The sequence below is a fragment of the Vipera ursinii genome (genome assembly GCF_947247035.1).
Source record: "Vipera ursinii genome assembly, chromosome: 3".
Lineage (NCBI taxonomy): Eukaryota > Metazoa > Chordata > Lepidosauria > Squamata > Viperidae > Vipera > Vipera ursinii.
Window position 1 is genome coordinate 69908114 of NC_139516.1, and position 21405 is coordinate 69929518.

The 21405-nt window shown below is 38.4% G+C and overlaps 1 protein-coding gene across 3 annotated transcripts in view; it reads right to left on the bottom strand.

The window, feature by feature from the left end:
• The window catches only part of SERBP1 (SERPINE1 mRNA binding protein 1), a 30768-nt gene extending 10643 nt beyond the window's left edge, over positions 1-20125 (bottom strand). The window contains exons 1-10 of one of the 3 annotated variants that reach the window (XR_014492309.1): positions 19590-20063; positions 14246-14399; positions 13834-13977; positions 13628-13717; positions 13134-13208; positions 10252-10429; positions 9783-9830; positions 8459-8632; positions 7581-7619; positions 6689-6930 (exon numbers count right to left, since the gene is read on the bottom strand). Coding sequence is in view for 2 of the 3 variants with exons in the window: in XM_083361127.1 (XP_083217253.1) it covers positions 6874-6930; positions 7581-7619; positions 8459-8632; positions 9783-9830; positions 10252-10429; positions 13134-13208; positions 13628-13717; positions 13834-13977; positions 14246-14399; positions 19590-20004 (1374 nt within the window). In the remaining variant the exon portion in view is untranslated. Of the gene's footprint in view, positions 1-5494; positions 6931-7580; positions 7620-8458; positions 8633-9782; positions 9831-10251; positions 10430-13133; positions 13209-13627; positions 13718-13833; positions 13978-14245; positions 14400-19589 lie in introns of those variants that run through there. The other 2 variants (XM_083361127.1, XM_083361126.1) reach the window with 2 other exon arrangements.
• Positions 20126-21405: the final 1280 nt, after the last annotated feature.

A 21405-nucleotide genomic window follows, 5' to 3' on the forward strand; every position in this document is an offset into this window, starting at 1 on the left:
GGCCACGTTTTGGCAGTGGCAGAGGACCACATACTTAACTGCACAAGCTCCTTAGTATGTTTCTGGACAAACTACTACTCTCTACCTTCAGAAAATGGGTGGACCGTCGGCTGGTCTAGAATGTATTTCTAATTATAAACTTTTAAATGAAACCAGAGTTCAGTTCAACTCTTGGTGACTTCAAGGACCCCTGAAATTTTCTTGGCAATAGTAGGAGTTTCACTGTTGTCTTTTGTTGAACTTCTAGGTCTAGCCTGCACCACTAGTATTTCAGCACTAGTCTCCTGTCCAAGTACTAACAGGTCCAATCCTGCATAGATTCCCAAGCACCCTTGGCCAGCTGTTGCCACCTGTAGTGACATATAATTTACAGAACCTTAGGATTTAAATCAGTGGATCTTGAATGCTTTCCTAGAGGAAACTGCCAGAATTTTCAGGTGTTTCTCCAATATTTGATCATTCGGCAAAATGGCGTAGCATCTTTAATTGCTGCTTCCCAGAGTCCAAGACCCACGCTTTTAATAGCAAGGTTTTTCCCCCAAACTTTTTGCCCATAAATTGTTCCGTGAGCCTTTCATTTTACTTGCCTTATATGCACTTGCTGCACCTCACCCTTTCAAGATCTCCCGGATTCCTCTCAAGAGTTCCTTCGTTTCCCAAATCAAAAGGACCTTCCCTCCTTCCATCCAATCATTTTCTCAGGAGACTCAGGTCCTGGCAGTTTTCTTGGCAAGGATTTCAAGTGGTTTGCCGTTATCTCCTACCAAGGGCTGAGAGAATGTGACTATCCAAGGTCACTCAGCTGAGTTTTTTTGCCTTAAGGCAGGACTAGAAGTCAATCTCCTGGTTTCCGGCCTGTAACCTTAACTACACCTGTTGCCTTAACAACTATACCAAACCAGCTCTTTTAATTAATTGAAAAACATTGCTTCAGTTTACTCTCATACTCCTTTTAAATTTTAAAGAAAAATCTTCCTTTAGATTTAATCTCAATCTTAGTTTTATAGCAGACCTATGTAGTAATGTTTTCTACATTTGACTGTAATTTTATGAAATTTGTACAAAATTTCATAAAAGGTACAAAGCACTCTGACAATTTTTTTATCAATGTAGTTTTCCAGAAGCTAGTTGTCCAATGCAACAAAAGAAAGGAGCTGATTTTTCCACGGTCATATGTATATACATTTTAATCACACCTCTTAATAGAAGTATGCTTTTTAAGCAGGTTATATTCTGTGCAATACAATACTTTGGATTTTTCAATAAGCTGGAAATTTGCAGTTTTGCTTCTATATAAATGCCAGAACTAGTTATTCATTTACTAAATGTAAAAGCAATATTCAGGTTTTGAAACAGGCAAGTGTTCTCCCAAGGTATATAGTAAAAATATTTTATAAAATGCTGCTTTTAGGTAGATGTAAGACTTCCCAGCACAATTTGTGGAAGATACATTTTACTGCCTCTTGTTTTCAAAGCTGCAAGTCAAAAGTTTTTGGAGGATTTCATGCAATTATACATAGTCCACTTTGATATTAAATCCTGCAAAACACAAGTGTTTGTCACTCAGTGTTCAACCTATTGTGATTTTATTCAGTCCTGAATAGTTCCTTATCCATCGATGTTAACTACAGAATATATTTTTGCAATATGGATACTACACAGATGTTTTAAGATTTTTAAAAAATGCCAAAACCAATTTATTCTAAGGTAACTATATTCTGGACAAGTAGAATGCAGTATTCACTCCAATGAGCCAGATATAATTTAAATGGTTAACAAAGAGAAAGCGAATGTTGCTTTTTTTAATTGTATTTTGTGCAATGTGCATAGATTTTAAAGAAAATATATGGGTAGCTTCTACTGTGATACGTTTAGTCAATGTAGCTGTGAAATTCTGTAAGTATATCCTCTTCGTAAAACACAAATTCGTAGTCATGATTTCAGAACTTGCTGAAATGCAATCCTAAACTGATCCAGGATCTACTGATTTGAGCAACATACATGTGGAATAAAACAAAATGGGAGAAGGCAATTGTACCTGAAGATCATTTATACAAATGTTGAAAATGTTAGCCATTTTTCTGGATGATCAAAATTGTGGTTTTTATGGAGAAAACCTTGTGAACTTGTGAATCCAAGCCAAGCTAGATGCAACCATATATATATATTTTGCATTTTATGAGGCATTCACAGGAATAAATCTGTGCTTAAACTACTACTGATCCATAACATCCAATTCTACGAAATGTACCAGACACTTACAAAATAACTTCATTAAAATTAATTCTATCAGTTGGAGGTAGAGTGGTATTTTAAACCAACTTCTAATTGAGCAGTAATCTGGAATAACCTTCTGCATAAACAGAGCAGAGCCCATTGTATTTTTGCTACATCTATCAGAAAGAAAACATTCTGCATTTATTGAGACTTACTCTATGTGGGATTGAAACCTATGTAACAAACCTGCCCATTCCAAACAGCTGTGATTTTAAGCATCAGTTAAAATCTCATTAAAATGGAAGTATGTATGAGATCAGATGACAAATCTCTTAAAATGCAGGCTGTCCCATTATCTTAAAATATGTAAGGTAACATATACATTATTGAAGGACAGATTGTATATAAGACTAAGTGCACTTCATACAATCAACTGTAATATACAGCACTGTACAACTGACAAGAAAACATGCACTAGTATTTGCTTTTCAAGATTAAGGCCACAGAATGTCCAGAGATAATTTCTAAAATACAGGGATAAGAATGATCCTTGTAAATATTTGCAAACATTGTTAACCTATTACAGGGGATACTCTGAAGAGTTGACACCATTATCCTGTTTTTCCCCCCAAACCAACCCAATGGGATTTGTGATTCAATTTTTCTTCTCCACTTCCAAAGCATTTTTTAAAAAAGTTTGCCTGCACTCTGCCCACCTATTTAATTTTTTCCACATTGTATATGGAAAAGAGCCAAAAGATAATTTTAAAAAAGCTTCACTCACACAGCATTTCACCTACAAATAAGAGGTGTTTATAAAAACAGCTTAAGCTTCAGCCTCTTACCTTTCAATTTTCATCTTATACCTTTTTATTCCATGCATCCTTTTGCTTAAGAAATTGCAAAATTGAGGCAAATACTATGTTTTCCCGAAAATAAGACCCATTTGGGGGGGGGCCTCCAAGAGGCACCAGGTCTTTTTGGGGGGTGGGGTGGGAAAAATGTCTCTCTTCCACCTCGGGCACCAACAGCCCCGCCCAGCCGGCCCACTTCTTCTGCGGCTGAAGGAGCAGCTTCATTCTGCAGCTGAGAATGGAGCTCCAGCCTGCATTTTGCAGGCCTTTCCAGAAGGCCACCGGCAGCTGAGAACCGAGTATGGATTGAATCCATAGCTGAGTTCTCGGCTGCAGTGGCCTTCCAGAAAGGCCTCCGATTGCAAAATGCAGCCCTGGGGACTCCACAGAAGTGGGCCGGCAGAGAGGCCTGGCTGTAAGGTAAGTGGGTGCAGGGCACATGGGGTAGCCCCCCACCCCCACCCAAGCTTGTCTTTTAGGTGTGCTTCGCCCCAAAATTAAGGCTTATTTGGGGGGGTAGGTCTTACTTTCGGCGAAACACAGTACTTGTAAATATTAAGTTACAAACCCACACCAGCACTCTCTCACATTCAATGCACCTGAACCGCAGGCAGGCAGGCAATCTCCTCATCTTCAGATACTTTCTCTGATGCTTCCCCACTGCTATTCATAACTCTTTAAATCTTCTCCCGGATTACAGAGAAGGATGAAGCAACTGTTCTTTAAGCAACTAATCTTGCGCAAGAAGACATTTAGCTCACATTTGTTAAAATATAAAAGATTACCATATTAAGATCTCACCATTTTAAAAGAAATATTACATTTCAAATCAAAGTTAGGGGGGGTAGGAGGTCACTAACAGTCCCTAATTTTCTTACCAGTAATTTTGCAGTTAGCATTTTAATCAAGAGTGAATATGTATCTAAACTTTGAGCACTCAAGACAGCCAAAAGCCTCAGTCCTGCTTTTATTAAGCCAACAGGATAGTATGTAATTTTCAGGGCAAAATGTAACCATCTGATCAGACGCAGTATCTGTCTAACAAAATGTATATCCACGATAGACATATAGTTAATATTTAGGGGTTACCTTAGAAGGGCTTGTGCTCTTTCAGTTTATTCATTTTAACTTTTCTGCCAGTAGTCTGGAACAAGATGAACTTTCATGCTCAAACATTTAATAAATCAATCATAATTAGTATCACATTTTAAGGGAGGCTTGCTCTAAAAAAAATGGTGCAATAGCAACACAAACAAGCAAGAGAATGATACAAAGCCCAATTCATTTAATAGCTAATATTAAAATTAACTACGCGAGTAATTATTTGCTAAAGCTATGCTCACAGCTGCTAATGGCTCCACCGCAAGGGGACCATTCCCTGAAAAAGACATGTAGATGGTTTCAGCTAGAAAATTGGCAAGATGCCTGGGACTGAAAACATTCACAATGCCAATTTAATAGCACTTTTGTAAAAGAGCATGAAAATAAACCTTTACTTTGCTAAAATGCACCAATATTAATGAAAGCATTTTCACAGCTCAACACAAGTTAAGTACACAGCTACTAAAAGCCAGCAAATGGGCCATCTTTAAACAGCATTTCTAGATTGACTCTATATTACATTAGAACAGGGGTCCCCAACCCCCTCTGGTCTGTGGGAAAACCTTTCTCCACAGAACCGGTTCCTGGTGCCCAAAAGATTGGGGGCCTCTGTATTAGAAGCTGAAGATGTCGCGTCAAGTACCAAACTGGCATTGCAAATATGGCTGCCCAGAATTAAAGTTTGGAAGTCAAAAGAGTTAGATTGGGAGTATTCATGAACAGCAACATACTTAATAAGTATGTATTTGGACACTAGCATATTTGTGCAGGAAATAAGAATTGGGTTGGTTTTTTTTAAGGATACAGACAACACCAAGTATCTTCCAAAAAAAAATCTGTGCTATGAGATGCATTTGGATGGGGGGGAAAAACAATGCACCTATTGACTTAAGAAATGTGACTATCTCCAAAATCAGTAATTGGGAAGTAAGAACCAATACATTGGGGAAAGGAAGAGGGTTGAAGGGTGTGTGTGCTTTAAAATCTTCCTTGATGGCAAATACTGGACTCATTTAAAAATCCGCTTCTCCGTCCCTACTTCCTGATCACAATGCTGAAATTTAAACGCATCAAGAATCGGATTCAATGTAGTAACCTTTGCATACATAAATATTCACAAAAATTATTCAGATAATGCACCATCTCAATACTGTTTATGCTTTAGTTCAATACTTTTTGCCCACCTTCCATGGTTGTTTTTTTAAAAAGGGATATTATTTCCAATTCCTTAAGAAACCCACCAATTGTACTAGATACTCAGCAAAACCTTGAAATAAATGGATATTTCAGTTCTGATCTCCTAACAAGTGTTGTAGACAGAAAGGCAAAGTAGTCCTTTTTTATTATTTGCTCAAGTCCTTTCATGTTTTGAAAGTGGTAACATTCTCGTTCACAGGGATTAAGTTAAAATATTAAGAAAATTCTACAGTGGAAAGGAGAGCTTACAATCACCCCCCACATCAAAAAATAAAACATTCACTTCTCAGCTAGGCAAGGCCAAAAGCTGAAGCCATAGAGCAAGATCCAGATTTCAATTGGGTGGTGAGGTTTGGTTTCTGTCCCACGCAGACTACTGCTGTCCCACTTTCATGGTCTCGGTTCTCCAATTTAAACAAGTCAAATAATCCTTTTCCCAAGAAGTATACAGTGCCCTTTGGTTTCTTCTTCAGAATCAGGGTTGCATGCTAGTGGAACAGTGTTTAGATGCACCCAAGAGGATGCATTTTAATGTAGATTTATAGCACTGCCACAGTGTATCAACTGTAGTTTAAACCAACTGTATTAAGAAATAAGATACCACTGTGTTCCCAAGCTTCCATGTCTTGAAAAAAAGTTGCTCCACTCTACAGAATATTTTTGGTAGCAACAATATTAACAAGTTTTAACAACGTTTACCAAACAGACAACTAGTTTTCTTGAAGAAAGGGTGAATGAGAGGTGCAACATGGATTGTTTTTGTTAAAAAATGGCATAGGCCAATTATCCAACCGGAGCTGCTGGATTCACAAGCAGGCATTGAGAATATAAACCAATGTGCTTTGATTATTTTTCAAGTATCTGATATCAATTTTGTATAAAGATTTTGAATACACAAACTAGCAAAGATAGAAGAAAATGGACTTTCCAAGTTTGACTTAAGTATTAAAAACTCAAAATACTCCAGAAGTTAGTTTTCCACACAGTACTAACAAGTTTCCATATTATTTTTATACATATCCCAGCTGACCGTGGACTGAAAACCATCTGCTAAGCAGTATTAAAAGAAATATAGTGTGCAAGAGTTATAATTGTTTGTAGTTTAGGGAAAGCACATCTAACCCTAATTTTAAAAAAAATAAAATAAATGAAGTGAAAGCTTTAACTGGTACACACTGTTCACACCTATATTTCAAGTTTGGAAACGCATATTTTCAAGCAGCAATACAAAAAAGTATCCATGAAGAATGCATAATTTCTGAAAAAAATTATGAAAACATCCCTGCTACCATTACATTTCTAAATACAAAACTGACTACCATATTGTTGCTTCTGTGTAGCAAGAGAAGTTCATTTCAAAACAGGTAAAATTCAGTCTTCAGGTGTGAATGGCATGAATGAGAGTCCCCGTTTTAATATCTTAAGTTGGTTTTAGGATCCTTAAGCATGCAAGCCTTGTAGAGAAGGGCCCAACAAGAGGCAGGGTTGGCTTAGGGCATCCAGTTTAGGACAAAGCCGGGAAAGCTTCTGGATCATCAACATCAGGAGCAGAAGCACTTGACTGAAAGGAAAAAGGGGGTCCATCATTCTGATAGTAAATATAGCACTTTCTTTAGCTCTAGTATTTAAGACATTTGAATATGTATAACAAACAAAACATACAGAAAGTAGTAAAGTTACACAAGTAAGTTGCACATATTGCTGTACGTGAATTACTTATTAACATAATCCCCTTTTAGTAATGGTGTCTGTTCTATGCAATATCCTTTCTATAGGGGAAATCATCAAGTACCCATTTTGCTATCGTAAACAGTTGCAAGGGTTAACCAACCATGGGTATACATGGGTATAAAATTATCACAGTGTGAATGACCTACATAAAGAAAAGGTTTTCTTGACCCTCAAAATAACAAGAGACTATGATTAATGAAGATGAAGGGCAGGAGACAGAAAGAATGTAGCATTTAACTAAAACGTTGACACTTAACATTACAAGGTGCAGTGATACATACTTCAACTCTGTGAAGATTAGTCACAAGGGATAGTAAAAGAATCCTTGGCAAAATAATTCCAAAGTCAGAGGAGCAGAGATCTCAAAATGATTTGCTGCTTAAAAGAATACACTATACTCGAGGGAAGGAAATGTAGGAAGAGCACTAGCCCTAGCATTACTGTACTCATAAGATGTTATAAAATTATCAAGCCACCAACCTGGTTGGGTGTGTGGATCACATCAAACTCTTTAACCAGCTAAAAGAGAACAAGCACAATTATTTATTAAGCATTCTTTTGTTAGTATATATGTTGCTGAAGTGAGAACATTAAACACTTGTTTGTTGATGAAATCAGGGTAGTTGGCACTTTTTCAATGCAGTGCCCATCTTCCATCCCCCAAATCTCAAATTGCTCTGAATAGCTAGTGGAAATTCTGGCGCAGATTTGAAACCCAAACCCAAAATTAAGAAGAAACAAAGAGAAAAATGCATACAATGTAACATAATCTCTTTCCTGCTTGGGATATACAAATCTGGAACTAAGACATTTTATTGTTATCTGCGATAACATTTTTTTTTAATTTCAAAGAATGCATAACCGAATGGAATAAAGAAATTAATTTCATGAATGAGAAAATTTATATTTGAAAGAAAGTACTGTTATCTGTAACTCTGAGATCATGTAATACATATCATGGAAATATAAAAAAAAGAAGCAGCTTTAGTGCATGCAAAAGGGCTTAACTTCCTCCCTCCTCTTGCTACAATTTTGGAGGAAGGGGTGTCGGCTGCAACTTAAGTGGAAAAGAAATAATTAAGCCCTCTAGCACTTAAGGAGTTATCGAGTTCTCATACCCTATTCCAATCTCTTAAGCGAAACTGAGGAAAAGGTAATGTATTTGACATTTCAGTCATAAAACTATTACATAATCATCTGCCCAAAAGTAGCTTCTTACTCCTTCAGATATAACTTTGTTTTTACAAAGTTGTGCAAAGCTAGACTTGCAACGTTGTGCACCATTTTAGAAGCACTTCAGTTCCATAAAACATTGGCCTCAGTAAGTTGACATTTCATTCATTGAAATCAGTTATTACCTTGTCAGTTCTGCTTCCACGGTTAGCCCTTCCCCCACGTCCACGACCACCTCTTCCACCTCTACCACCACGCCCAGGACGACCAAGATCCCCAAAATTGATCTCCAGTTGGGACGTGATATCATTTGCTGGCTTGCGGAAATGGTGATCCATTACAGACTCCTCAGCATGAGTCTATAACAAAATCAAGTAATTCAGGTTTAACTGGTATGGCTTAAAATTATATAGCACTTCATTCATATTACTTACACTAGTAGGCTGCAAACCAGACAAATCAACATTAGAATGGAACGTGAACCACATTTGAATGTACACAAAACTGTGTGTCAAAACTGCATTTTTAACAGGTGAAGTTATGAAACCCTATAATTATTATACTCTGAAATATTATGCCAGAACTCCAGCCTAGAGCTCTGGATTTGCAGAGAAGATTCAATTACCTAGCTATAAAGCAAATGAATCAGAACACAAAAAACTATACACTTGATTAAAAATTGTCCTATCTTCTAGAGATCAAACATAGTTAAAAGAAAATGCCAGATCTCAATATCAACTGATACCAAGCATACTTTAAAATAGTTGACTTGATGGAAACCATCTTGTCCATACTTCTGGGCAAAATCCCATTCCAGCGCACTATGATGAGATTGCCCAGAGCACATTTATATATACATAATATACAAGCAAACCATAACCAAGAAAATTATACAGTTAAAATTCAAATAAAATGGGAGCCTTATAATCAGAGGAGTGCAAAAACCGCTATTATCCCTTGTCCAATAACAGTATCATTTAGAACTTGAAGCATCCTATTCTGTGAATGGGAGAACACAGTCTGGCAATATGCATTGGGTTGAAATGGTTTCAGCTACATAAGCCACAGCAAACTACTTGAACAGGAAAAGCAGATGCTGTGACAATGTTACCTAGTACTATTCCTTAGCAGCTATTACTGAATACATCTAATAATGAAAAAGGAACATAGATCAACCTACCAATAACTGGAATCAAATACTGAAATCCCGTCAGAATTTTGTTCTTCAGGAAAAAAAATTAGAGAATCGGAGTATTGCCATGGATGTATACAGTCATCATGATAAAAATATGGGCTTGAGAAACTAACATTATTTGAACTTGTGGGCAAGCAGGCTGGCACAAAAAGGAACAAATCCTGATTGGTCAGCAATCAAACTAGTTACAAAAAAGGTATTAATGAATTCATCAAGAGCTTTATTAACATTTTCAATGGTTTTCTTTAAAAATATCTTCAAATTTGAACATAGAGAGTTCCTTATCCATTAGGTAAAGATAAGCCATAAAGTACCTCATTAGACTCCAGCTGACTCCCCTGCATTTCTGTCATCCCCTTTGTCTGAAGCAAGTTGTACGTCAATGGGCAAGGAATAAAAACAAAAGGAAGATAATGACTCCCACATGTGAATATGTATACATGAGAAACTATTCTACAATTAACCAGGCAAAAGCCCAGGATGCAAGATACGAGTAGTGCTTGACTTATGACCATAATCGAGCCCAAAATGATTTTTTTAGAAAGTCTATGAGGGCTACACACAAGGCTAAACACTGGAGTATTACAATGCAAGATTTTGTTCATTGGGTTTTTTAATTTTTCAACTGCAAAAGATACAAAATTGTGTTTCAAAGTAAAATGGACAATAGTTAACCAAATATCTGTTCTTTCTGAAATCAGATTTAGAAAATATATGGCTACATTGTCTTAAGCCAATTATTCTTATATGTATAAATATACAATAAAAATAATTTGTACCTACCTCCTCACTCTTTGACTTGTGCAGAACAAAGCCTTTTTTCCATTGTCCATCAGCACCTTCATTTGGTTTACGGATGTTGAATTCGACTTTTGCACGATCCTTATTCTGAATAGCTTTCCATTCATCAAGAGTCATTTCTTTAGGACCTTCTTCCTTAACTTCTTCTACTTCATTTTCCCTATGATAAATATGAATGTCAAGCACTTAACACAAACACAAGAGTTTCTAAGGGGTGAAATCGAAACACAAGAAAAAAAATTGAAAAACACCTAAAAACAGCACATACAGCCTGAATATATTTTTACCACAAAATTTTATTCTGATGATGAAATGTTGCTATTACTTTCAATTTTATTATCAGCCATACCTTTCAAGTTCAAAAACAATGGTTGATACTATGGAGACTTTGGTGTTTTCTGAGCTTGGTTGTTTGCTTGCAAATATTTCATTACCCAACTAGTGCATTGAGTAATAAAATGACTGCAAGCAAACAACCAAGCTTAGAGAGCACCAAGGACTCCACAGTTCAATCCTGAGCTACAGATATTCTCTTGGAATGCTTGATATGTAGCATCCTGATTTACTCATTACAGATAAATACAGTGCTGACCATTAGCTACAAACTAGAAGTTCCATACTATTGAAGTACAAATTGAAGAATTGCCCACAATCATTCTTAATTTCCATTAAATCCTTTATATACAAGTCCAGAAATAAGTATTCTTTTGAAGTAGAGGTATATTTTATTCACACAGACACAGACACACCCCAAGTTCTTCCCATTTTATGTGTACTAATTTCTGCTCTATGCCCTTGAAACAGAGTATTCACTAAATCATAGAAAGCCAAAGTATGGTACATTACTAGCCTTTTGGCTGAAATAGTTGTTACACTGTACCTGCTATAACTCCATGATTTATGAACATCAAAAGCCACTAATAACAAAATCTTACAGATTATGAAATTTGTTATCCAAGGCAGTGTAACTAATATTGAACAAAAAGCACGTGTTAACTTTCTGCCAATGACCTGGCTCCATATAAGATTTCATGATGTATTTAAATATCAGGTGAATGATTTCCTCTATATGTAATATGTCTTGCATTTTTTAAATGTTTTCTTCTTTTTTCTATGTATTAAAGCGATAACTAATTAAGGGCACTAAAACTGCTTTCAGTGGAGCATTTTGTGATTTGTACGTACATCCACATTAATAACAGAGACACGCTAAACAGTGAGACTATGCACAATAGTAGCAAGGCTAAGTTTTACAACCCTTTTTAAAACTGCCAATTTCTAATTTGGCAGAAGATTTCAGTCAAAACTACAGGTAGTCTTGACTTATTATGGCAATTAGGACCGGAATTTCTGTCGCTAAATGATGTAGTAGTAAAAGCACAGTGCATTATTTAACAACAGCAATCACCTGGCAGTCCCACTTGTTAACCAACAGCCATGGCATTAGACAAGGCAGTTTCCTGCCAGTTTCCCCATAACCAAAATCAATGGGGAAGCCTGCAGAAAATCTCAGGCCAACAAAGGGATAAGTAGCTATTGCTGAGCAGGGGAGGAAGGGGTCCAGGAAAGGCTGCCAGGGAGGCACAGCACAGAGAGGATGGGGAAAGGTCCGCAGGCGGAGGAGATTTACTCCAGCAACCTGGCAGCTTCCCTGCTGGCTTCCCCATTTTCTTTCTGACAGGCAGGGAAGATTGCAAATGGTGATCACACGGTCACAGGGCCTGCAATTGGTTGTAAGTGTGAGCTGGTTGCAAGTGCGCAGATCATAATCACGTGGCCGTGGGGTGTCAATACAGCTGGAACTCCAAGGAGCAGTTATAAACATTTGTTCAGTGGTACGATAGCTTTGGGTGGTCGCAGAACAAATGGTCATAGGTCAAGATTATCTGCTCATCAATTTAAATGCTACTCACGGACATTTTGGGAACTGATTATAGCACACATAATTGTAATACATATACAGCAGAGTGAACAACCTGTTTAGGATAGTGGCAACACTATTTTTCCCCTCTTCAGCCACTTAGAAATGCATTTTCAGACTCTTTTTCCTTGATTCTTCACATATTAAAACAGTAGTATTCGTGCTTAATGAATCTTTTTATTGCTTACTTAGAAATGGAGAGTTGTGTTTTGGTTGTTTGCTGCCATATGGGATTGTCACCCTGAAATAGGTCTGTACCATAAATGAGGGTTCTATTTTTCCCCCCAACGTAAACGTCAAAAACACTAGATATGATCAACTTATATAAGACAGTTTAAATACAGATAGTCCCCATTTTACAACTACTTATTCAATAACCTTTGGGAGTTACAATGGTGCTGACTGAGAGGGACTTAAAAGCGATCCTCAGTTATGGTTCTTGCAACTGGTCTGCACTTAACATCACAGCATTCTACGGTCACATAATCACCATTTGCAATCTTCAATGCTGGCTTCCAACAACCAAAGTCAAAAGCTACATCAACACAATCTTGCAAGTTTAAAGGTACAAACTTCCCACTGCTATCTTTTAACTTTTAACCACCATCTGATCAATTAGTCCAGGAGTCTTCAAACCTGGCCCTTTTATGACTTGTGGACTTCAACTCTCAGAATTCCTCAGCCAGCGTGCCTGACTAAAGAATACTGGGAGTTGAAGTCCACAAGTCATAAAAGGGTCGAGTTTGAAGACCCCTGAATTAGACCATTCCTAGTTTCTTCCTTTGGCTATTAAGCCATTGGGGACTCCCCTTCTCGTTTCTCTTGTTTCCTAGGCAGCATCTCTTTCCCCAAGATTCATGCATTCCAAGGTCAGCACAAAGAAATCATCACTAACTTAATTTTGTTTAGGTAATAAAAGAAAACGTGACAATTTAATATTTACTTATTTTCTGAGTCAGCAGGGGGATGTTCCTCTCCTTCTGGTGTTTCCTCTGTCGCATGCGATTGATCCAAGTCACTATAGAGTTTAAAATAAGTTATTGACTCCAATTAGTACTTCTAACATACTTGCCAAAACAAAGTTTAAATTTATGAAAAATTGTAAGGTCCTTCTCAAGGTTCAAATTTTCCCCAAATAAATATATTCCTTTGTTTTCTAAAAAATGTATGCCCTAATAAAATACAGGTGAGATTATGAAGTTTAGCAGACATACAGTTGGCATCAGCCTCAAAATGATAATTTCTATCCTATTGCATAATATTAGGTTTTCAAAAAAAGATTTATGCTCCTTTCATCGTGACTACTGCTTTCTAGCTAAGGATGTGGAACATTAAACATAATTTCTGTATTTTCATTATGTCATCTTGTAATCTTAAAGCTATGTATAATTTTGCTTAGAATTTATTCTAAATATAAGCTTAAAATAAAATACTAACGTCAGTTCATCTTTGACAGTTCCCCAGTTGTGTGATCCACTCCCACCACGCTTGTCTTCGTGCTTTAGACCACTGAAATGTGAATGAGAACTAACAAAACTGAGTTAACACAATAGTGCTGGGATACAGAAATTCAAAGGCAAATTTGCAAAATATTTGTATAGAATATATTTTGAAAGAGAAGCCACAGAGTTTTTAAGACTTACGATCTGTCGCTTCCACTATGCCTATCAAATTCACGTTTGCCTCTAGAGTCAAAGCCATCTCCTCTGCCCATTCCACGTCCTCTTCCACCACGACCACCTCTTCCAAGACCACCACGACCACGCATAGGACGATCAATAATGGGTCTATTATAAAAGCAGAAATAGAATAGGGACTATGTGAGGCTCTTTAAACTGTTAATATGCTTTAAAAAGTATTGTCACAGTCTACTTGAAATTAAGTGACTCACAATATTTTAATTAAAATGTATGAAGAAACCTGTTTTTCTAAAAGCAAATGTTCTGTGCTTCCTAATTAAGTTACTTTGAATTACATTCATCAGTAAGTTAATATGTTGATTATCCTAACACACAACCGTCCCCTCTAAACAATCTTAAAATGCACAATCCTTACTTATCAACAGAAAATTCTCCTCCTTCACCCTTTTCTTCGGCAGGTTTATCAAATCGTCGTTCACGAGGAGGCCGTCTCTCCTGCCTCCTCTCAATAGGCTTGCCCTCTCCCTGAGGCTGTTGCTGATCAGGCCTTCTGCCAATTCGTCTTATCCCTAAAATAGAAGGGAATCTGCATCAGTCAATTATTTACTGATCTCCACCAAGCAACTGGTATTCTTTTAACATATAGGTATTATTAACATGTAATAAACAATAGTTTTCTGATAGAAGACTGTATTGTATAGCTGATTTTGTTAGCAGTTCTTACAGTTATTATCTTATAGGAATTGTGGTCAACTAGCTCTACAGGTATTTATAATCCTTCAAGCTACAAGCTGGAAAAGCTGAAATTAATCTCGTACACATATGAAACAATATTTATTAAAATATTCATTCTTGTTTCCATTAAATAAAATTCACAAGTAGTATTCTTTAGTGAAACAATCAAGTTACTTGTTTCCCTAATTGCAGTCTTGCATACTGGAATAGTTTGCAAAAGATTTATTTTGGGAGAGATCAGTCTAATTCCAGAATATTTTTTCCTTATTTAAGAAAATAGTGAGATTTAATTAAGTTAATCTGATCAATAATTTCTATTTCAGAAATCTTTATAGGATGTGGAGAATAAGTTACAATTAGGAAGTGGGAGAGCCACCATTTCTTCCTCTGCTTTAATACTTATCAAGTTCGTTATAACAGAAAGTAGATGTTCACTTATAAGTGATAACGAAGCTGGAAATATGACTTCATAGAAATAATTATCTCTGTAGTAATGCACTAATCTGCTACAGTAATCCCCTCCCAACATGCAACATTCTGCAACTGAAAGCACTAGGTCTCAGCATGCAATATATTTTATTCTTTGCCTGGGAGCTGTCAAGAGTGCCAGTAATTCCTTCACAATAATTCCGCCACACTGCTTGAAACCAATTGGCTAACAGTGCCAAAGTTTCATTCAAACAAAGAAACAGAAATGATTTTTATATTAAAAGTTGGCTTTTCCTCTTCCTGAGAACAATGGTGGCTTCAAATAATACTATCGTTGGCAAAATATTATGGGCTATAAATCCACTCATATATTATGAATTGGATTCAAAAGTTCTGCTGAATGCTAAACCAAGGAGTTCTAAAACTGTCACATATATCACAATATAAAACAATTCTAAGTTGCTAGAAGGAGAACAAGAAATATCAGTAAAATATTGCTTATGAAAACTATTAGCCATGCCTAATACTCAGAGGCACAACAGGATGTGTTGAAAGAGAAATGTCCAAGAATCCCAGAATCCGAAACAGGGATATCATTAGTGACTATATCTTTTAATATGGTAAGCCTGCATTTCAGACCAAGCCAAGTCCTGAAGCTACATACTATTTATTACTTCTGATTAAAGGGCGCCAGTGAATGCTTGACACTGAACTTCACACCTATCTAGTCACCATTATGTGTGAAGTATTCCTTGGCTTTCCCCTCACTTTTAATCAGGCCAAGTTTACTTTTCTCTTGCCACTTTGAATCCAAAGAAATTGGAAAGCATTTCTTAGTTGCCTTGCCAAGGCATACTAGTTTTCTGAAGGACTATGTTACCTTTTTGCTTTAGTTCCTGACTAATGTTTCAGACATAACTTATCTTTTATCTCAGCTGGATTAAAATTGAATTAATTTAGTCTGGATCCAAGGCCAAACCTATAATTTTCACTGCTGCAACTGTTGTACAGAATAAAAGCAAAATAGTATTTTTGACTTTCCTATTATTAATGGTGTTGCCATATATTGTATAAAGGTAAAGGTAAAGGTTCCCCCGCACATGCGTGCTAGTCGTTTCCGACTCTAGGGGCCGGTGCTCATCTCTGTTTCAAAGCCGAAGAGCCAGCGCTTGTCCGAGGATGTCTCCGTGGTCATGTGGCCGGCATGACTAGACGCCAAAGGCGCACGGAACTCTGTTACCTTCCCACCGTAGTGGTCCCTATTTTTCTACTTGCATTTTTACGTGCTTTTGAACTGCTAGGTTGGCAGAAGCTGGGATGAGTAACAGGTGCTCACTCTGTTACGCAGCACTCGGGATTCGACCCGCCAAACTGCCGACCTTCTGATCGACAAGCTCAGCGTCCTAACCCACTGAGCCACCGCGTCCCTTGTATATATTGTATATCTGCTAGTAATATAAAGATATTCTATTGGATGGTATAAAGGAAACCATTTCCATGCAGCTCAACTGAGCATTTTAGATTTAATGAACACTTATTAGACATTTGTAAACTGCATCATGCACATCCAATCATATGTAACAGGTACCTCAAAATCTGGATATACACCAAACTTTTTCAATAATGTTTAGAACAATCCCAATCATTGGATAAAAAAAATATGCAGGTGAAATAAACTTCATGTAAATGAACATTTCTCTTTCAAGTGCCTAAATTATAGTTGCATTCTGATTCAATTAGAATAGCTCATCTAATGAACAATCATTACTGAATTTTTATAGAGCCATGTAAGGTTATTGAATCTATATTAAATTGGATAGATTTGATGCTTGTAAGCAGAACCTACTTACTATATTACAAATAATATTACCATTAATATCCTACTCTTTTCTACAATGCCTAGAAATTATGCTGCAATTTTCATATAGAAATATATGCAAAGTATCTGTATACAACCTTACATACAACCCATTATGAAAATAAGATGATTTATTTTTCTTCATTCATATATTGCCACTATTCTACCATCTTTAAAGTTACCATAGAATTCAGCATGTAAGCCTGTCCTTTGCCTTCTCTACCATTTGGAGATGTCTATAAGATGATATATACAAAGAAAAAAAACTAATTCTTTTTAAAAAATCTTTTCTGAAATTATTTAGGTGCTATTTATATTTCACCCAACTGCATAAGGACTGTCCCCATTATGTATACTTTTATCTAACCAAGGCAGCTTTTGTAACATAATCTTTTTACTAGTTACTGTCAAAGTAAAAATGGAATGTCATAAAATGGGTTTCTATCAGACTATCATATGTGAAAATAGGCAAAGCTTTGAAAGAACATATAATCCAAACTTTTAAAAACAAGTGGGATTCAAACAGATCAGTTCTGTATAAAAAATTCCTCAAAAGTTTATACAGACTGACCCAAAATTCTCCAAAAATAGACATCTCCATAAGTATATGGAGTTTCTATAAAAATCTAGATAAAAACACAAACATACTTTTATTTCTTCAAATTACAAGCAGAAACTCCAAGCAATGTTAAATCAAGGCAATTACAGAAGTGCTAATGTTGAACTGCCACATTGTTGCAAAGTTATCAGCCCAACTTTTCAAAATTAAATGTCTTACTCATGAAAATTTTCAAGCAGAATGTACAGCTATCCAACATAGCTGCAAAAATCCTGACAGCCAGTAGATGGCAGTAAAGATATGCTGAAAACTGAGCCTTTTGTAATTGTCTGTCTTGTAGCCAATTTCATATTCAAATATTATCAGAGAACTACAAAAAAAATTGCTTCTGGCAAATTTCTATAACCATTGAAAAACACCCAGATTAAAGTTTAAAACATTACAAATCTTGGTTTAGTATTTTAATAACCGTTTTATTCAAGAAGAATATTTTTACTATCTGAATATTTAAATATTCTCTGGAGTATACAAGACTGTTAAATAAATTTAAGAACAATATATTTCAATTACTAATCTCATAATCACCTCCTACTCCTATTGCCTGTCCTAATCTAACTTTCTTTTCTGCAACTGCCAGTGCAGGTTGACTGGTTTTGAGAATTGTGCTCCATTACACAGGACACTTGACTGATAACTATTAAATAATCTTTAAGATCATTTAACATATATTATAAGCAAAACATTTTTTGGTGTAGCAGGGTGCCATTAGAAATACTACCATGCTTCAGTCTCCTGCAGAAAGTAAGGCTAAAACCATATAATTAGCACTATTTAATATTCTCAAAGAGCACCTTTTATTTCCTTTAAAGAAGTATTTTATCAAGTAAAAAGCACGGTGAAATTTAACACTTTTTAGTCCAATTTTACACACTGTTGCCAGATGTTTAAACAACGGTCCACAGATTCCCCAGCCTTTCAACCTTAAAAATAAGCCCCAATTCTATGGACACAGTCAAATCAGGAAAACAAACCATAGATTCAATCACCTTTGACGGGAGAAATAAATTAAAAAAAAAAAGCCAGCAACGTGGAAAATCTTTTTTTTTTAAAAAAAAAAACAAGTTACAAGTCCAGAATCCGAGGCAGTCAAGTCAGTCATTTCACCTCAGCAGTTCCATTTTGTCTTATTCGTTCAGCCTCTTTAAGTAGGCGGCAGCAGACAACCGAAATCAAAAAAAAAAAAAAACGACCAGCCCAGCAACATGCGGGAGATAAATGCACGTGGCCCAGGTACAAACGAGACTCAAACTCCGTTCCTCCCCAAACCCGTGTCCAGCGGGGTTGTCGCCCCCGCCGCCGCCTCTTCTTCTTCTTCCTTCTTCTTCTACGGGGGTCACCGGCAGGATGACTAAACTTGAAAGGGGGCCAGAATCGCCCTCCATTTCTCAAGCCACCATTCCAAGACTGGAAAGGGCCTCCCAGCCTCCCCCGAGCCTTTTTCCACAGGCCTGGCCGGGGCCATCCCACCGCGAGGAGAAACCCAAACTCAGGTCGGCGCGCGCGCGCCCACCCACCCTGCCCCCCTCCTCCGGCAAGGCTGCTGCTGCTGCTGCTGCGTCCCCCGCGAGCAGCGAACGTGGAAGGCTCGCCTAATGAGCTCGCGCGGCTTGCACCAGGCGCGCGCTTCCCACGACGGCCGGTCAACACGAAGGGGGGGGGCCGTTCTGGACAGGGTGGAGCTCGGGGCAAGCAAGCAGGCAGGCAAGCTCGCCATGCCCTCCACGTGAGGGAGACGGGCACCTCTCTGCCTCCGGCCAGACAAGCGGGAAAAAAAGAGGGGAGGGGGACCCGCTCCAGCACCACGTGCTAGGTCAGGGGTCGGCAACCTTGGCTCTTTTATGACTCGCGGACTTCAACTCCCAGAATTCCTGAGCCAGCATAGCTGGCTCAGGAATTCTGGGAATTGAAGTCCGCGAGTCATAAAAGAGCCAAGGTTGCCGACCCCTGTGCTAGGTGGAAGGGGGGCTGGGGGGAGGGGAAAGACCTGCTCCTGACGGGTGGGGAAGGCTCGGCTGCTTCTCTCCGCCCGCCCGATAGAAAGGCTGACCTTGTGGGGAGCCCTAGTCGTCTCTCCCCGCCGCCGCCTCCCGCAGAAGAGGAGAGCGGCCCGCCACTCACCTTCCTTCCTGAGAGGCGCGGAGCCAGGCTGCCCGCCTCCATCCTCTCTCCGGTCCCCAGCGCCTCCGGGCCCGGTCGAAGAGGCGAAGGGCGGCAGCGGGTTCCTGCGCTCCTTCTGAGATTCCCTGCGCAGCTGCTTCGCCGCGCTGCCGCTCCCTCCGCCGGAGCCCACCTGACCCGAGCCGCCGCCGCCGCCGCCGCCGCCGCCGCCGCCTGAGGATGAATTAGCTTGGGCCGCCGGCCCGCCTCCGCGGCTGCCTTGGTGGCCGCCGCCGCCGCCGCCCCCACCGGTGCTCTCTTTCTTGCGGCTCTCGGCCGCCTGGATCACCTCGAAAGGGTCGGATTCGTCGTCCAAGAGCTGGTCAAAGCGGTTGGTGACGACGCAACCGAAGCCTTCCTGCAGGTGTCCGGGCATGATGGACCCCTTTGGGTGGGATCCTCCTCCGATGCTGCCCAGGCCCCGGCCCACCCCCTACGTGCTTCTTTGCTGCCCACACAAGATGGCCGGCCCCCACAGAAACTCGCTTCTCTTCCGGCGAAAGCGACATCCGGGAAACAGAACTAGACGCCGCCAGCTCTCGCAGAGGATCTTGGGAACTGAAGGCTGAACTCCCCGTCTGTGAGAAGAACCGGTCCTTGGCAAAAAGAAAGACCACAATTCCCAGCAGGCATCACGAAACAGAGAAATAAGGCGATGAAGTCTTGTTTCCCGAGGCAATCTCTTCCCTCAGAATGTGTTCAGCGAAAGTGTGTTTTTTTTAAAAAAAAAAAGACTTGAGAAGATATGACATTCATTTCCCTTCTTTCCTCCTTAAAGTGCATTGTCTTAAATAAAACAAAGTAAAAGACCCAGTTTGCTGAAAACCTGAAAGGTCAACGATTCCAGGCTTGGGCTTATAGACACATTAATGCATAACTGATTGAATTAACCCAATTATATGGGTTTCATCAACCCTCTGAACCTAAAAGGAACCGTAACGGCTATATCTAAATTACAGTCCTCAGTCACAAACTAGCCACTTACATTTTAGTTTAGCATGTGAATTCTGCTCAGTTCGTTTAAGAAAATATACTTAAGGCAACATTACACGTGATTTTGCTATGGGTATATAAAAGACACCTGCGTTCAGAGCTATAAATACAAATATTACCGATATTTCCAAATGTACTTCTTATGCAGAACAAACAGAAGGAAAATGTTCCTTTCTCTAGCCATATCCACTGGGCTTTTCTGTTTTTTGACATGTAAAACTAGCATTATGAGGAAACCAAGTTTGCAGTACAATTGTAAATGTGTGTAAGATTGCACTGTAGCCAATAGCTTCATACTATTAAATTATGCTGTGTGCTGACAAACAGGACAGTTGTAGTCCCTCATATTCTTTCAGTACATTCTTGTCACCAGAAGATCTTAAGAGTTGCAACCATTTTGAAGTTCCACAATATGCTTAGTAACATGGATTAGAAAATACACATGACCTCAACATAGAACAAAATTGTTTATTTTATCTCATTTAAACTACAATTTGAGATTAACAAATAATTAATCCTTTATGTTTTTCACAGTTTTCAACTATGTTGCCTTGTATAAGATAAACAGCTCCCACAGAAATTCAGATACACGGATCTTACAAGGCAGCTCAAACTACGCAAGCATACATTTGTTCTGCTTAAACTGCCAGGCTGTACTGTATTCCATATTCAATACAGGCTAGATAGGCAGTGGTTAAGCCACCAGACTACAAACCAGAGATTGTGAGTTCTAATCCTGCCAAAACACCACATAATTGTAGAAATGTTTGCGTTGGGAAGACTG